This window comes from Bombina bombina, chromosome 1, assembly GCF_027579735.1.
Source record: "Bombina bombina isolate aBomBom1 chromosome 1, aBomBom1.pri, whole genome shotgun sequence".
Lineage (NCBI taxonomy): Eukaryota > Metazoa > Chordata > Amphibia > Anura > Bombinatoridae > Bombina > Bombina bombina.
The window spans coordinates 1511760458-1511776802 of record NC_069499.1 but is presented as its reverse complement, the minus strand read 5'-3'; the positions used below and the strand labels follow the sequence as shown (position 1 = coordinate 1511776802).

At 37.9% G+C, this 16345-nt stretch overlaps 1 protein-coding gene across 1 annotated transcript in view; it reads left to right on the top strand.

Moving 5' to 3' along the window:
- FAM20A (FAM20A golgi associated secretory pathway pseudokinase) overlaps positions 1-16345 on the top strand; it is a 190421-nt gene that overhangs the window by 155031 nt on the left and 19045 nt on the right. Inside the window, exon 8 of the mRNA XM_053708155.1 lies at positions 9378-9487. Within this exon, the coding sequence (XP_053564130.1) occupies positions 9378-9487 (110 nt within the window). The remainder of the gene's footprint in view (positions 1-9377; positions 9488-16345) is intronic.

The following is a 16345-nucleotide window of genomic DNA, read 5'->3' as shown; positions in this document are numbered from 1 at the left end:
ATGATTTTAGCAACCGTTACTAAAATCGATGGCTGTTTCCACACAGGACTGTTGAGATGAAGTAACTTCAGTTGGGGGAAACAGTGTGCAGACTTTGCTGCTTGAAGTATGACATATTTCTAACAAGACTTGGTAATGCTGGAAGCTGTCATTTTCCCTATGGGATCCGGTAAGCCATTTTCTTAATAAGAATAAAGGGCTTCACAAGGGCTTTAAAGACTGGTAGACATTTTTCTGGGCTAAAACGATTACTTTATAAGCATATTTAATAGATTATAGCTTTGAGGAGTTATTTTAATCTTGGGAATTATATTAAAAGAAACGGCAGGCACTGTATTGGACACCTTTTTCACTGGGGGCCTTTTCTAATCATAGGCAGAGCCTCATTTTCGCGCCACTAATGCGCAGTTGTTTTTGGGAAGCAAGGCATGCAGATGCATGTGTGAGGAGCTAAGAACCACTGAAAAAGCTTATTGAAGGCGTCATTTGGTATCGTATTCCCCTCTGGGCTTGGTTGGGTCTCAGCAAAGCAGATACCAGGGACTGTATAGGGGTTAAATGTAAAAACGGCTCCGGTTCCGTTATTTTAAGAGTTAAAGCTTTCAAATTTGGTGTGCAATACTTTTAAGGCTTTAAGACACTGTGGTGAAATTTTGGTGAATTTTGAACAATTCCTTCATACTTTTTCGCATATTCAGTAATAAAGTGTGTTCAGTTTAAAATTTAAAGTGACAGTAACGGTTTTATTTTAAAACGTTTTTTGTGCTTTGTTATCAAGTTTATGCCTGTTTAACATGTCTGAACTATCAGATAGACGATGTTCTGTATGTTCGGAAGCCAAGGTTCCTTCTCATTTAAATAGATGTGATGAATGTGACAAACAATTTAGGGACAATGATGCCACTGATAATGATGTTGCCCAAGATGATTCCTCAAGTGAGGGGAGTAAGCATGGTACTGCATCATCCCCTCCTGTGTCTACGCCAGTCTTGCCCACACAAGAGGCCCCTAGTACATCTAGTGCGCCAATACTTCTTACTATGCAACAATTAACGGCTGTAATGGATAATTCTGTTAAAAACATTTTAGCCAAAATGCCCACTTATCAGCGAAAGCGCGACTGCTCTGTTTTAGATACTGAAGAGCATGAGGACGCTGATGATAATGGTTCTGACATGCCCTTACACCAGTCTGAAGGGGCCAGGGAGGTTTTGTCTGAGGGAGAAATTTCAGATTCAGGAAAAATTTCTCAACAAGCTGAACCTGACGTTATTACATTCAAATTTAAATTGGAACATCTCCGCGCTCTGCTTAAGGAGGTGTTATCTACTCTGGATGATTGTGACAATTTGGTCATTCCAGAGAAATTATGTAAGATGGACAAGTTCCTAGAGGTCCCGGTGCCCCCCGAAGCTTTTCCTATACCCAAGCGGGTGGCGGACATTGTAAATAAAGAATGGGAAAGGCCCGGCATACCTTTTGTCCCTCCCCCTATATTTAAGAAATTATTTCCTATGGTCGACCCCAGAAAGGACTTATGGCAGACAGTTCCCAAGGTCGAGGGGGCGGTTTCTACTCTAAACAAGCGCACTACTATCCCTATAGAAGATAGTTGTGCTTTCAAAGATCCTATGGATAAAAAATTAGAGGGTTTGCTTAAAAAGATGTTTGTTCAGCAAGGTTACCTTCTACAACCAATTTCATGCATTGTTCCTGTCACTACAGCAGCGTGTTTCTGGTTCGATGAACTAGAAAAATCGCTCAATAAAGAATCTTCTTATGAGGAGGTTATGGACAGAGTTCAAGCTCTTAAATTGGCTAACTCTTTTACTTTAGACGCCACTTTGCAATTAGCTAGATTAGCGGCGAAAAATTCAGGTTTTGCTATTGTGGCGCGCAGAGCGCTTTGGCTAAAGTCTTGGTCAGCGGATGCGTCCTCCAAGAACAAATTGCTTAACATCCCTTTCAAGGGGAAAACGCTGTTTGGCCCTGACTTGAAAGAGATTATTTCAGATATCACTGGGGGAAAGGGCCACGCCCTTCCTCAGGATAGGTCTTTTAAGGCTAAAAATAAACCAAATTTTCGTCCCTTTCGTAGAAACGGACCAGCCTCAAATTCTTCATCCTCTAAGCAAGAGGGTAATACTTCTCAAACCAAGCCAGCCTGGAGGCCGATGCAAGGCTGGAACAAAGGTAAGCAGGCCAAGAAACCTGCCACTGCTACCAAGACAGCATGAGATGTTGGCCCCCGATCCGGGACCGGATCTGGTGGGGGGCAGACTTTCTCTCTTCGCTCAGGCTTGGGCAAGAGATGTTCTGGATCCTTGGGCTCTAGAAATAGTCTCCCAAGGTTATCTTCTGGAATTCAAGGAACTACCCCCAAGGGGAAGGTTCCACAGGTCTCAATTGTCTTCAGACCACATAAAAAAACAGGCATTCTTACATTGTGTAGAAGACCTGTTAAAAATGGGAGTGATTCATCCTGTTCCATTAGGAGAACAAGGGATGGGATTTTACTCCAATCTGTTCATAGTTCCCAAAAAAGAGGGAACATTCAGACCAATCTTAGATCTCAAGATCCTAAACAAATTTCTCAGGGTTCCATCGTTCAAGATGGAAACCATTCGCACAATTCTTCCTACCATCCAGGAAGGTCAATTCATGACCACGGTGGATTTAAAGGATGCGTATCTACATATTCCTATCCACAAGGAACATCATCGGTTCCTAAGGTTCGCCTTTCTGGACAAGCATTACCAGTTCGTGGCACTTCCATTCGGATTAGCCACTGCTCCAAGAATTTTCACAAAGGTACTAGGGTCCCTTCTAGCGGTGCTAAGACCAAGGGGCATTGCAGTAGTACCTTACTTGGACGACATACTGATTCAAGCGTCGTCTCTGCCACAAGCAAAGGCTCATACGGACATTGTCCTAGCCTTTCTCAGATCTCACGGGTGGAAAGTGAACGTAGAAAAAAGTTCTCTATCTCCGTCAACAAGAGTTCCCTTCTTGGGAACAATAATAGACTCCTTAGAAATGAAGATTTTTCTGACAGAGGCCAGAAAATCAAAACTTCTAAGCTCTTGTCAAGTACTTCATTCTGTTCTTCTTCCTTCCATAGCGCAGTGCATGGAAGTAATAGGTTTGATGGTTGCGGCAATGGACATAGTTCCTTTTGCGCGAATTCATCTAAGACCATTACAACTGTGCATGCTCAGTCAGTGGAATGGGGATTATACAGACTTGTCTCCGACGATACAAGTAGATCAGAGGACCAGAGATTCACTCTGTTGGTGGCTGACCCTGGACAACCTGTCACAAGGGATGAGCTTCCAAAGACCAGAGTGGGTCATTGTCACGACCGACGCCAGTCTGGTGGGCTGGGGCGCGGTCTGGGAACCCCTGAAAGCTCAGGGTCTATGGTCTCGGGAAGAATCTCTTCTCCCGATAAACATTCTGGAACTGAGAGCGATATTCAATGCTCTCAAGGCTTGGCCTCAACTAGCAAAGGCCAAATTCATAAGGTTTCAATCAGACAACATGACAACTGTTGCATATATCAACCATCAGGGGGGAACAAGGAGTTCCCTGGCGATGGAAGAAGTGACCAAAATAATTCAATGGGCGGAGAATCACTCCTGCCACTTGTCTGCAATCCACATCCCAGGAGTGAAAAATTGGGAAGCGGATTTTCTGAGTCGTCAGACTTTTCATCCGGGGGAGTGGGAACTCCATCCGGAAATCTTTGCCCAAATAACTCAGTTATGGGGCATTCCAGACATGGATCTGATGGTGTCTCGTCAGAACTTCAAGGTTCCTTGCTACGGGTCCAGATCCAGGGATCCCAAGGCGACTCTAGTGGATGCACTAGTAGCGCCTTGGACCTTCAACCTAGCTTATGTGTTTCCACCGTTTCCTCTCATTCCCAGGCTGGTAGCCAGGATCAAACAGGAGAGGGTCTCGGTGATCTTGATAGCTCCTGCGTGGCCACGCAGGACTTGGTATGCAGACCTGGTGAATATGTCATCGGCTCCACCATGGAGGCTACCTTTGAGACAGGACCTTCTTGTTCAAGGTCCGTTCGAACATCCGAATCTGGCCTCACTCCAACTGACTGCTTGGAGATTGAACGCTTGATTTTATCAAAGCGTGGGTTTTCAGATTCTGTCATTGATACTCTTATTCAGGCTAGAAAGCCTGTAACTAGAAAAATCTACCATAAAATATGGAAAAAATATATCTGTTGGTGCGAATCTAAAGGATTCCCATGGAACAAGATAAAAATTCCTAAGATTCTATCCTTTCTACAAGAGGGTTTGGAGAAAGGATTATCTGCAAGTTCTTTGAAGGGACAGATTTCTGCTTTATCTGTTTTACTTCACAAAAAGCTGGCGGCTGTGCCAGATGTTCAAGCTTTTGTTCAGGCTCTGGTTAGAATCAAGCCTGTTTACAAACCTTTGACTCCTCCTTGGAGTCTCAATTTAGTTCTTTCAGTTCTTCAAGGGGTTCCGTTTGAACCCTTACATTCCGTAGATATTAAGTTATTATCTTGGAAAGTTTTGTTTTTGGTTGCCATTTTTTCTGCTAGAAGAGTTTCAGAGTTATCTGCTCTGCAGTGTTCTCCTCCTTATCTGGTGTTCCATGCAGATAAGGTGGTTTTGCGTACTAAACCTGGTTTTCTTCCGAAAGTTGTTTCTAACAAAAATATTAACCAGGAGATAGTTGTGCCTTCTTTGTGTCCGAATCCAGTTTCAAAGAAGGAACGTTTGTTGCACAATTTGGATGTAGTTCGTGCTCTAAAATTCTATTTAGAGGCTACAAAGGATTTCAGACAAACATCTTCCTTGTTTGTCGTTTATTCTGGTAAAAGGAGAGGTCAAAAAGCAACTTCTACCTCTCTCTTTTTGGCTTAAAAGCATCATCCGATTGGCTTATGAGACTGCCGGACGGCAGCCTCCTGAAAGAATCACAGCTCACTCCACTAGGGCTGTGGCTTCCACATGGGCCTTCAAGAACGAGGCTTCTGTTGATCAGATATGTAAGGCAGCGACTTGGTCTTCACTGCACACTTTTACCAAATTTTACAAATTTGATACTTTTGCTTCTTCGGAGGCTATTTTTGGGAGAAAGGTTTTGCAAGCCGTGGTGCCTTCCATCTAGGTGACCTGATTTGCTCCCTCCCATCATCCGTGTCCTAAAGCTTTGGTATTGGTTCCCACAAGTAAGGATGACGCCGTGGACCGAACACACCTATGTTGGAGAAAACAGAATTTATGCTTACCTGATAAATTACTTTCTCCAACGGTGTGTCCGGTCCACGGCCCGCCCTGGTTTTTTAATCAGGTCTGATGAATTATTTTCTCTAACTACAGTCACCACGGTATCATATGATTTCTCCTATGCATATTCCTCCTTTACGTCGGTCGAATGACTGGGGAAGGCGGAGCCTAGGAGGGATCATGTGACCAGCTTTGCTGGGCTCTTTGCCATTTCCTGTTGGGGAAGAGAATATCCCACAAGTAAGGATGACGCCGTGGACCGGACACACCGTTGGAGAAAGTAATTTATCAGGTAAGCATAAATTCTGTTTTTTAATAGTATTTTTAAAAAACGGGCACTCGTTCATTAAAATTTACATTCACTTTAATCTCCTGCTGCTAAGCAGGTCCTGAACAGGACAGGCCTGGTGCGTGGTGGCTACGTGCGAATGCTGGTTTTACTGTGTTGGTCAGGAGTGCCGATGTACTGCAGCTCTTGAGTAGACTATAATTATATGTTGCAGAGATTAAATACATGGGCCTAGATTACAAACTGAGAGCAAACTATGCAAGTAAATGGTTAATGTTTATCATGAGTGGGAAAATAGTGCACGCTGCAGTATTTATATTGGATAAAGCCGATATGTAGTTTCCCTCAGATAATGGATTTCTATGTCAACTTGCACTACAATTATTCATGGCCTCAGTCACAATAGGCCTTTCCTACTATTTTGATTTATTGGCTTGACATGATCAAAATACCTAGTTTTCGGTTATTTCTCACTCCATCAAATGAGTTTTCGGTCCTACATTTTTTATTTGACTAAAAAAGTTCTCTGTGATCACTATCCATTTTCGAGTAACTTTTTAACACCTTTTACAAGGCTGGTATATTATCTTGCTCATGTAGAAGACATTGTAGAGGTCTATTAACGTATATGGCACCCATTCATTGAAGCTCTATTCATCACTATTGTTTAGGCAGAAGGAAGCAAGTTTTCTTCCTGGATAACCTTGTACGCGACTTCCGCCCAATTCTAGCCTTGCTGAAGCACCCAGATCATCAACAATGCTCCACCAATTTTCACACTGGATGTGAGACACTGTGGCTTGTAGACCTCTCCAGGTCTCTATCCAAACAGTATATGACCAGTTGTTGGGCAAAGCTGAAAATTAACCTGTATGACCTGGAATTGGGCAGATTTATCTTTGTGAAGGACGCATGTACAAGGTTATACTGGGAGAAAACTTACTTGCTACTGCTCTGACAATGTCCCCCAACTGAGGAGTTTTTTTCCCAGCAGGACAATGCTCCATGTCACACAGCCAGGTTAATAAAGGTGTGGATGTGTGTATGTATATGTATATATATATAAATATATACAGTGGGGCAAAAAAGTATTTAGTCAGCCACCAATTGTGCAAGTTCTCACACTTAAGATGAGAGAGGCCTGTAATTTTCATCATAGGTATACCTCAACTATGAGAGACAAAATGTGGAAACAAATCCAGACAAATCACATTGTCTGATTTGGAAAGAATGTATTTGCATATTATGGTGGAAAATAAGTATTTGGTCACCTACAAACAAGCAAGATTTCTGGCTCTCACAGACCTGTATCTTCTTCTTTAAGAGGCTCCTCTGTCCTCCACTCATTACCTGTATTAATGGCACCTGTTTGAACTTGTTATCAGTATAAGAGACACCTGTCCACAACCTCAAACAGTCACACTCCAAACTCCACTATGGTGAAGACCAAAGAGCTGTCGAAGGACACCAGAAACAAAATTATAGACCTGCACCAGGCTGGGAAGAATGAATCTGCAATAGGCAAGCAGCTTGGTGTGAAGAAATCAACTGTGGGAGCAATAATTAGAAAATGGAAGACATACAAGACCACTGATAATCTCTCTCGATCTGGGGCTCCACGCAAGATCTCACCCCGTGGGGTCAAAATGATCACAAGAACGGTGAGCAAACATCCCAGAACCACACGGGGGGACCTAGTAAATGACCTGCAGAGAGCTGGGACCAACGTAACAAAGGCTACTATCTAGAGAGCATTTGGATGATCCAGAAGTGGATTGGGAGAATGTCATATGGTCAGATGAAACCAAAGTAGAACTGTTTGGTAGAAACACAACTATGAGAGACAAAATGTGGAAACAAATCCAGACAAATCACATTGTCTGATTTGGAAAGAATGTATTTGCATATTATGGTGGAAAATAAGTATTTGGTCACCTACAAACAAGCAAGATTTCTGGCTCTCACAGACCTGTATCTTCTTCTTTAAGAGGCTCCTCTGTCCTCCACTCATTACCTGTATTAATAGCACCTGTTTGAACTTGTTATCAGTATAAGAGACACCTGTCCACAACCTCAAACAGTCACACTCCAAACTCCACTATGGTGAAGACCAAAGAGCTGTCGAAGGACACCAGAAACAAAATTATAGACCTGCACCAGGCTGGGAAGAATGAATCTGCAATAGGCAAGCAGCTTGGTGTGAAGAAATCAACTGTGGGAGCAATAATTAGAAAATGGAAGACATACAAGACCACTGATAATCTCTCTCGATCTGGGGCTCCACGCAAGATCTCACCCCGTGGGGTCAAAATGATCACAAGAACGGTGAGCAAACATCCCAGAACCACACGGGGGGACCTAGTAAATGACCTGCAGAGAGCTGGGACCAACGTAACAAAGGCTACTATCTAGAGAGCATTTGGATGATCCAGAAGTGGATTGGGAGAATGTCATATGGTCAGATGAAACCAAAGTAGAACTGTTTGGTAGAAACACAACTCGTCGTGTTTGGAGGAGAGAGAATGCTGAGTTGCAACCAAAGAACACCATACCTACTGTGAAGCATGGGGTGGCAACATCATGCTTTGGGGCTGTTTCTCTGCAAAGGGAACAGGACAACTGATCTGTGTACATGAAAGAATTAATGGGGCCATGTATCGTGAGATTTTGAGTGCAAACCTCTTTCCATCAGCAAGGGCATTGAAGATGAAACGTGGCTAGGTCTTTCAGCATGACAATGATCCCAAACTCACCGCCCGGGCAACGAAGGAGTGGCTTCGTAAGAAGCATTTCAAGGTCCTGGAGTGGGCTAGCGAGTCTCCAGATCTCAACCCCATAGAAAACCTTTGGAGGGAGTTGAAAGTCTGTGTTGCCCAGCGACAGCCCCAAAACATCACTGCTCTAGAGGAGATCTGCATGCAGGAATGGGACAACATACCAGCAACAGTGTGTGACAACCTTGTGAAGACTTACAGAAAACGTTTGACCTCTGTCATTGCCAACAAAGGATATATAACAAAGTATTGAGATTAACTTTTGATATTGACCAAATACTTATTTTCCACCATAATTTGCAAATAAACTATTTCCAAATCAGACAATGTGATTGTCTGGATTTGTTTCCACATTTTGTCTCTCATAGTTGAGGTATACCTATGATGAAAATTACAGGCCTCTCTAATCTTCTTAAGTGGGAGAATTTGCACAATTGGTGGCTGACTAAATACTTTTTTGCCCCACTGTGTGTGTATATATATATATATATATATATATATATATATATATATATATATATATATATATATATATATATATATATATATATATATACACATACAGTATATATAGGTGCAAATTTTGTTTTTAAAGTAAATAACTGGGTGGTCTACCCAACTACAAGCCATTATCAGAGTCTAGTCAAGTATAGTATGCTCCTGGCTGTTATATGTCAGACATAGGTGAAGCAGCAGAACAACAAGTGCACTCTCTTTAATGCCAATGGAACAAGTGGTATAGCTTGTGATTGGCTGTACCTGTAACTGACCTGTACCAAGGAGCGGGCGTGTAAAGTAAAATGTTTAAAGACCATGATTATTATTTTTATATTAATGTCCCTTTAAAGGGACACTTAACAATCTGTAATTACATTTTTCTATTGTCTTGCAATAAGAAACAAACAGCGCCTTTTGTAAAAACAAATTTGACCTAATAACAGGGCTGGCACTGGATATGTGGCCTTATCTAGAGCAGTGACATTAAGGCCTTGGTCTGTATATCATTCCATAACTTATTTCCACTGTATTTCTTAGGTGGGAAGTAAATCCTTCTTTCTGTGAGTCCCTGAAGCAGATACATCCCTACAGCAACATAAAGAGACTCCTCAACATGATGGACCTGGCTATATTTGACTTTCTCATAGGTAACCCTGATTTCAATATCTTTTGTTACAATTGGATTTTTTTTATAAGCCAAAAATAAAATCAAAATACCGCATTCACAGGCAGCTGCAGTCATCTGTATTAATCCTTTAATAAATTAATTAGGATAAATGAGAATAAAAAAATGCTGTATACCAAATATATATATATATATATATATATATATATATATATATATATATATATATATATATATATATATATATATAATTTATCTATATATATATATATATATATATATATATAATCCCAGAGGCAGAACTTTTCTTCACTTTCTGCAGAGATTTTTTTAGTGAAAATTTTTCTGCAGGTCATTTTTAAATAAAATAAAATTTTAAATTAGACAGTTACACTATTGTACCAGTTCAACTGCAATGTGTTGGTTAACTGAAGAATAAAGCAATTTTAATGTTTTATAATATAATTGCATTGCAAATTAGCTGCATACAACATTTTTTTTTAAAATGTTTCTTGAATAAATCTGTTTCCTTTTCTCTTGGTCTAACATAGAAATGTAGTGATAAAAAATATGCAATGCTCATACTAACGTCTTACATTCAGAATAAACAGGTTTGCAGACTGGGAAAGGCTAGGGGACGGGTTTGAAAAAATCTCAGAGCTAATCAACAAGCAATGTGCTGCTGCTTTGCAGCGCTACTGCATTTTTTGACTGATCACTTCAAAGAGCACTTTGCGGACAGAACTAGCTGAATCTACGTGCATTTTTTCAAGCCGAGTTGTAATTGTTTTTCGTGCAGGGACAGTATATTCGGGCTCAACATATTTCATTAACTCCCGAAAACCCTCTCCTTCAACAAAACTTATAGGAAGCATTACCTTTGCTACCATATTAGCTATCAGAGTCGACGTTGTTTCAGCACGCACATTGCCTATGTCTTACTGTAAAACCTGCAATGGATGTTTGTTGCTGTCCTTTTTCTTTCTCTGTCGCTACCAATGTAGATGGGTGTTTGTTTTTTAGGTGGCTTAACATGGAAGTCGTGGATTTGTTGTACTGCAATTGCACACCGCAAATGTTGCACTTAACTGCCTTTTCATGTAGTTTTTCAAAATATTTCCAAGCAGGACTTTTTGTTGAAGATGCCATTTTTTTGCAAAATTTGTTTTGTCTACTTGAGTACAAAATAACACGTCATCATAACTGCCGCCAAGTGAGACAATGCGCAATCGGCAGTAGGCTAAGGCTACGGGATGTTTTTGACTATCAAAATATAATATATCAGTAATCGACTAATACCGTACTAGTCAATTAATGAGAGACCGATTGACTAATCGATTAGTCGACTAGTCTAACTCAGCCCTAATTTTGATACAATATATATCTATATATACAGTATATGATTATATATTTTTATAGCTATATATATATATATATAGGACTATCTATTTAGCAATACATAGAACATATTCCCATATGTACAGAACATTAGAATGTGAAATATTTACAGTAAATACACAGTATAACACTTTATTAACTTATGAATATTGCATATACATAAATGTCTATAAATGTATGCATATGTATTTATGTTTTTAAATGTTTATACAAGTCTGTAAATACATATATACCCATATAAATACATATATACCCATATAAATACATATATACCATTATAAATACATATATACACACACACATATATATCCATCTTTAGACATGTATGTATCTCTATGCTAAAAGCCCTTTGCCTGCCTTTGTTTTCTAGCATCTGAGACTTCATATGTTTGAGCCCTTATAACTTTTTTGTGCACTTTGTTTTAGATTTTTTTTATTAGATGGTGTTATTATGATTGTAGCTTTACTTTGTAATGTATTTTTGATGTGTTTTGTGACACTTTTTTATTTCACCAAACAGTTAACCAGAGCTCTGAGGATGCGGAAATCATTCTAGTGTAAATCGTGATTGTGCTCACCCATTCGTGTTTATTTTCAGTTTGTAATACGAGTGGAAAATCTGAGGCGCCCAAACACCCGCAATACACTCCTTTTTACTGGCACATTGCTGTTACTGCGCCACGTAATCTGGCCCAAAATGAGAAAGTTCTGCTAATGTAAAAATGACAAACAAATAGAGCATTTAAACTGTACCTTTTACAAAACTTTCTCGTTATATTATTTACATAATTTTAAATGGTTTACTAATTCAAATGGACACTCTTCTACTGGATTGCAATGGTTTAGGAAACAAAGCCAAAATTCCCTGAGTGGTATGATTTATGCTATGGTTAAGACATAGGGCTCCATGTACTAAGCAGCAGAGACAGACAGGCCCTGCTCTAGCAGGGGGCAGTGGTGAACAAAGAAATCCTAGTGCAATTATAACTGCTGATTGTGTGAAGTGACAGGTGTTCTGTGGTTGGAGTCATAGTGGGTAGAGTCAGGGGTGTTCTGTGGGCGGAGCCATAACATGTAGGGGGTAGAGTCAGGGGTGTGCTGTGGGCGGAGCCATAACATACAGGGGGTAGAGTCACGGTTGTTCTATGGGCAGAGCCATAACATCCAGGGGGTAGAGACACTGAGTCACGGTTCTTTGGGCGGAGCCATAACATGCAGGGGGTAGAGACTCTGAGTCACAGGTGTTCTGTGGGCGGAGCCATAACATGCAGTGGGTGTCAGGGTTGTTTGCATCTTGAAAAACAAAAAAAGAATAATAAAACAAATTCTTTGTTGCTGACTGTCATCATCTAAAGTAAACACAGCTCTCTCACTTGTTTTATGTAAGTCTTCTTTATTCAGAAGCTGCTAGGTGCTAATTTTATTTTGTGCTTAGCTGAAAACCTTATAATTTTAGATTATTCTAAAACCTCCCTTTCCCCTCTTTGTGCCTGTGTGTTTATTTAGGCATTGTCTGCTTGCCATGTCTAATTATATGCTTTTTTATTGTTATTCCTAACACCTCACCTGCCCACTCCGTTAACCCCTGGCAAACTGTAGAGCATAAAAACCTCCTATGGTGCAATTAAAAAAGTAACAATAAAAAAACAAAGGGTAGTTAGCAAATATTACACTGCACAAACTAAAAGTCTTCAGTAAAGTTATAGTAACATAATATTATTACATAATTACTCATTTATAACTGTGTTTAACCCCTGTAAAGATGTTAGTGTCACACCTGGTAGACCCTGGAGCTGTTCCTAAGATGGACACGTCTTGTGGTTTGTGGCTAAATGGGTATGCACATGACTGACACAGAACTGGCAACGGAACGCATTGTGGCTTTTGCAGGGAATAAACACATATACATTATCTATCTATCTATCTATCTATCTATCTATCTATCTATCTAATCTATCTGCACACACATATTTGCTGTAACACAAATAGTCAGTTTCTTGCATACAGCACAATTTGAATAAAACAGAAAAAGAAACAGAATCTAGAGGAGAACCACTCTGTGTTGCCATCATGTGGTTGAATATAGCACTGCAGTTTTTTTAAATCTATAAATCACTTGGTTTCATGGAAAACTGTGAGATTGTTATTCTAGCAACTTGTTTATAACCTAATTTGCCTCAGTAGAGAAGATAAGATAAAAGTTTTCTAAATCTAGGTAAGCGTAGGTTTCAACATGATAGTTCCAAAATAAAGGGACACTCAAGTCAAAATTAAAACTTTTATTATTCAGATAGAGCTGCAATTTTAAACAACTTTCCAATTTACTTCCATTAACAAAATGCAGTCTTTTTATAAATACAGTTTTTGAGTCACCAGTTCCTACTGAGCCTGTGCAAGAATACACAGAATATATGTAAATGCATTTGTGATTGGCTGATGGCTGTCATATGATATAGTGGAAATAGACATAACTGAATCTTCTACTCATTTGAAGTGCTATTGCATTGTCTTATTACCATGTATTTGTTGATTATGCACCTAGACTGTATTTACTGGTCCTTTAATTTATGTAGACTAAACCTTTACACTTATTTCTCCAATATTCAAACAATTAGGGCACATTAACAGGCCTGACTTTCAGGATTACTTTTGGGGGCAGAGTAGGTTAATAACCATGGTTACTAATCAGCTGATGATTTTGAATGTGCTGTGATTCAGACATCCTGAAAATCTGGCTTGCTAGTGTGCCCCAAGTAAAAAGACACATGCACATTCTATTATTAATTTCGCTTAGTTCTCTTGGTATCCTTTGTTAATGAATAATCCTAGTTGAGCTCAGGAGGGTGCACGTGACTTTAGTCATTCCGCTGCACTGTTTGCAACCATGTTTACAGCAATGTTATAAATAGTTGTAAACACTGCTGTCATAGAATGCTAAAGAAGTGTGCACCCTCCTAAGCTCCTATCAGCCCACCTTGGTTCTATTAGAATCCTGGTTTAATTTTGACTTTGCTGTCCCTTTATTTAAATAACTATGTAACTAACTTACTAAATAGCTAAATGGTGCCTTGCAGCAACACATTTTATTATACACATTTATTATACACACTATGACAATGTAATACTGTAGCATATATTATATGCAGCAACACATTTATTATACACACTATGACAATGTAATACTGTAGCATATATTATATGTAGCAACACATTTATTATACACACTATGACAATGTAATACTGTAGCATATATTATATGTAGCAACACATTTATTATACACACTATGACAATGTAATACTGTAGCATATATTATATGTAGCAACACATTTATTATACACACTATGACAATGTAATAATGTAGCATATATTATATGTAGCAACACATTTATTATACACACTATGACAATGTAATACTGTAGCATATATTATATGTAGCAACACATTTATTATACACACTATGACAATGTAATACTGTAGCATATATTATATGTAGCAACACATTTATTATACACACTATGACAATGTAATAATGTAGCATATATTATATGTAGCAACACATTTATTATACACACTATGACAATGTAATACTGTAGCATATATTATATGTAGCAACACATTTATTATACACACTATGACAATGTAATACTGTAGCATATATTATATGTAGCAACACATTTATTATACACACTATGACAATGTAATAATGTAGCATATATTATATGTAGCATCACATTTATTATACACACTATGACAATGTAATACTGTAGCATATATTATATGTAGCAACACATTTATTATACTCACTATGACAATGTAATACTGCAGCATATATTATATGTAGCAACACATTTATTATACACACTATGACAATGTAATACTGTAGCATATATTATATGTAGCATCACATTTATTATACACACTATGACAATGTAATACTGTAGCATATATTATATGTAGCATCACATTTATTATACACACTATGACAATGTAATACTGTAGCATATATTATATGTAGCATCACATTTATTATACACACTATGACAATGTAATACTGTAGCATCACATTTATTATACACACTATGGCAGTGTAATACTGTAGCATATATTATATGTAGCATCACATTTATTATACACACTATGACAATGTAATACTGTAGCATATATTATATGTAGCAACACATTTATTATACACACTATGACTGTAATACTGTAGCATATATTATATGTAGCAACACATTTATTATACACACTATGACAATGTAATACTGTAGCATATATTATATGTAGCAACACATTTATTATACACACTATGACAATGTAATACTGTAGCATATATTATATGTAGCATCACATTTATTATACACACTATGACAATGTAATACTGTAGCATATATTATATGTAGCAACACATTTATTATACTCACTATGACAATGTAATACTGCAGCATATATTATATGTAGCAACACATTTATTATACACACTATGACAATGTAATACTGCAGCATATATTATATGTAGCATCACATTTATTATACACACTATGACAATGTAATACTGTAGCATATATTATATGTAGCAACACATTTATTATACTCACTATGACAATGTAATACTGCAGCATATATTATATGTAGCAACACATTTATTATACACACTATGACAATGTAATACTGCAGCATATATTATATGTAGCAACACATTTATTATACACACTATGACAATGTAATACTGTAGCATATATTATATGTAGCAACACATTTATTATACTCACTATGACAATGTAATACTGCAGCATATATTATATGTAGCAACACATTTATTATACACACTATGACAATGTAATACTGCAGCATATATTATATGTAGCAACACATTTATTATACACACTATGACAATGTAATAATGTAGCATATATTATATGTAGCAACACATTTATTATACACACTATGCCATTGTAATACTGTAGCATATATTATATGTAGCATCACATTTATTATACACACTATGACAATGTAATACTGTAGCATATATTATATGTAGCATCACATTTATTATACACACTATGACAATGTAATACTGTAGCATATATTATATGTAGCAACACATTTATTATACACACTATGCCAATGTAATACTGTAGCATATATTATATGTAGCATCACATTTATTATACACACTATGACAATGTAATACTGTAGCATATATTATATGTAGCAACACATTTATTATACACACTATGACAATGTAATACTGTAGCATATATTATATGTAGCATCACATTTATTATACACACTATGACAATGTAATACTGTAGCATATATTATATGTAGCAACACATTTATTATACACACTATGACAATGTAATACTGTAGCATATATTATATGTAGCATCACATTTATTATACACACTATGACAATGTAATACTGTAGCATCACATTTATTATACACACTATGGCAGTGTAATACTGTAGCATATATT